This window comes from Phaethon lepturus, unplaced genomic scaffold, assembly GCF_000687285.1.
Source record: "Phaethon lepturus isolate BGI_N335 unplaced genomic scaffold, ASM68728v1 scaffold5334, whole genome shotgun sequence".
Classification (NCBI taxonomy): domain Eukaryota; kingdom Metazoa; phylum Chordata; class Aves; order Phaethontiformes; family Phaethontidae; genus Phaethon; species Phaethon lepturus.
The window spans coordinates 1-2,497 of record NW_010536831.1 but is presented as its reverse complement, the minus strand read 5'-3'; the positions used below and the strand labels follow the sequence as shown (position 1 = coordinate 2,497).

General features: G+C 41.4%; 1 protein-coding gene across 1 annotated transcript in view; it reads right to left on the bottom strand.

The window, feature by feature from the left end:
- Positions 1 to 1,939, bottom strand: part of LOC104620146 (high affinity cAMP-specific and IBMX-insensitive 3',5'-cyclic phosphodiesterase 8B) — a gene marked incomplete at its 5' end in the record, with an annotated part of 11,300 nt that extends 9,361 nt beyond the window's left edge. The window contains 3 exons of the mRNA XM_010286275.1: positions 376 to 511; positions 935 to 980; positions 1,775 to 1,939. Coding sequence (XP_010284577.1) covers positions 376 to 511; positions 935 to 980; positions 1,775 to 1,939 — 347 coding nt within the window. The remainder of the gene's footprint in view (positions 1 to 375; positions 512 to 934; positions 981 to 1,774) is intronic.
- Between the last annotated feature and the right edge of the window lie 558 nt (positions 1,940 to 2,497).

Sequence of the window (2,497 nt, the reverse complement as noted above, 5' to 3'; positions counted from 1 at the left end):
CAGCAGGAAAAAGGGGCATCTTGGGACATCCGGCACGTAACAACACCGGACCATGCCGAACAGTGTCACCTGGACGGAGTGGAGAGGATTCAAGCAAGGTAAAAGCTGAATGGGAAACAACCCTGGAGGGCTGCAGATGCTGTCAGGGAAGACAACAGTCTGCACAGGGCTCTCCGTGGCATGTGCACGCATCTTGACTGTGGTGCGTGCCTGGCTTATTAAATGGGACAAGTGGTATCAACAAACACACATTAAAAAGAAAGACAGCTCTTGCAGATTTGCTGTGTCTTGCTTCAGTTATTCCAGAGCAAAGCGCTTTCTGCTACAGCTCCTCAACAACCTTTTTGCTGGCACCCAGGGAAAGGAGTCCAGTACCTTTTGTTTGTAACAGCCTCCAACTCAAAAATATTGAAGTCCCAGCTTTCCTCATTATCCAGGAGCTGTGCGATACAGGGCGGAACATCATTGATGGTGTTTGGCACTGAAAGGTTACTATGGCTCAGGTTCATATCTGTTAAAATGGAATTTGGGAATTACAATATTTCTGGATTATTTCTGCCCCTCCCATGCAGAATTCCATGTAGAAAACAACTCTTACTCAAGAAAAACAACTCTCTTCCTTACATGAAAAAAAACCTCTAATATATGTGGTTTATATTATTACAGATGACTTGTACATAAACCAAGAGAGTCAGCAAACATCTCTTTGAGAGGCAATTTAGTTTTTTCCTAGTCTGATTCTCTACATTTTGAAATGCATTGTTTTATCCTGCTTCAACTTGAAAATGGAGGCAGTCTAGCACTTGTTCTGCAGTCACCTAGACAACCTTTTCTAAAGACATACATCCCACTGCAAATTATCTTGGAGTTTTATGTCACTAGCATCTACAAAAGAAGTCACACATGCAAAGGGAAGTTTAAAATGGTGGCTTACTCTTAGAAAACACATACTCGTTTCCTGACAGTCTTCTTAAGCCATCCTGAAAAAGCAAGTTTATTGCAAATTTTAGGCAGAGTATCCGTGCATCATTAATTGCAAAAAACACTACATGCACTTTCTCTTTAGGTACTATTCCTCGATACTAAAAGCACTGCTCCTATTGTAGCACTATAAGAACCATCCTTGTTTTAAGGTCTTTCAAAACAGACATCAAAGGATCCAATGAACACTAGTATTGAGATCTCCAGAAAGGATACTATTAACTATACAATGTATTGCCCTCTTTGACCCTTTCATCGGCACCTACTGGATTTCATAATTCAAATTAACCACTATGATTTATTTTTCCTTTTCTTGATATTATTTTGAGAAGGATTAGCTCAGTGTATGTTAAAAAAATGAGGTAATCTGTGATGAAATCTAGGCAGTCTAGCAGACAGTGTTGCTTCTGTCACAGGATCAAAGTCAGAACCTGATTAAAGTAACCTCATTCTTGCACTGGACCAGCTGTAGAGCCATCCCTCTAATCCCATTTAAGCTTCTAGGGCTTCTTAAAAGTATCTCCTTGAGACAAATCAGATTGGATGATATTGTTTCTAGTGGCAACCATGTTCACTTATATATGAGGATGAATGCACCCAATGGACTAAGACATGGCCATGTCTTACTACATCTTGGTGCCTACTGTTGGTAGAGAGGCCAAAATATTTAAGTGAGGTGCTGATGAATTATGAGTCCCCTTCCCACTGCTTGTGAAATTTTAGCACAGCAGAGCACTGAACTGTGATGTAGGACACTAGTGGCAGTAATTTCATCTTCAGTAATTTTACTTACAGTCATCAGACCTCCAACAAGATCACTTGTGTGAGGATCTTCATCTTTGGTACCTAGCTGAGGGGAGTAAAGTTCTGTTGTCCGCAGGATTTCCAGAACTCTGTCCAAGGCCTCTGCTACTGTGATGGGGCTGTTTTCCTGGGCAGCATTAATTATGTTAATAACCTGAAAGCAGATTAAGGAGGCAGGTGAGGAAGAGCAAATGGCATTTTTTCTTTTCTTATCACAAGATTTTTATTCTTGGCTTGATTATGCTACTTCCCATTTAGCAAATGCTATGTAATTCCCCCCAACACTTTAAGTACAACTCTGGAAATGTAAGTTTGTGCTCTGATTCCTTGGTATCCATCTGCTATTTATAACTAGCAAACTCCTGGGAAGGGAAAGCAGAAGGGTGTGAAATATCTGAAATAATTGCAGGTGGGTAGACAAAAAACCCTAGCCATGTCCCAGTCTTTCAGCACAGCCAGGGCTGCTCAGAATCAATCATTCAGTCCCTAGAAGAAGCAAACAACAAAAAAACAAAAAAACAAACAGACTCCTGGATGTGACTCAGCTATCCTGACATTGTATGTAAAGCCTTAATTTTCTCAATGTGAAAATGAAGGGCAGAGAGCAGCAACCACTGGGCTGCGGTTGAGGGAGAAGAGGATGGCTCTTCTTTGCCTCCCATCTTGTGTCTCAGCTGCAAGCTGGGAACGCTGCAGTGACACAGCAGCACCA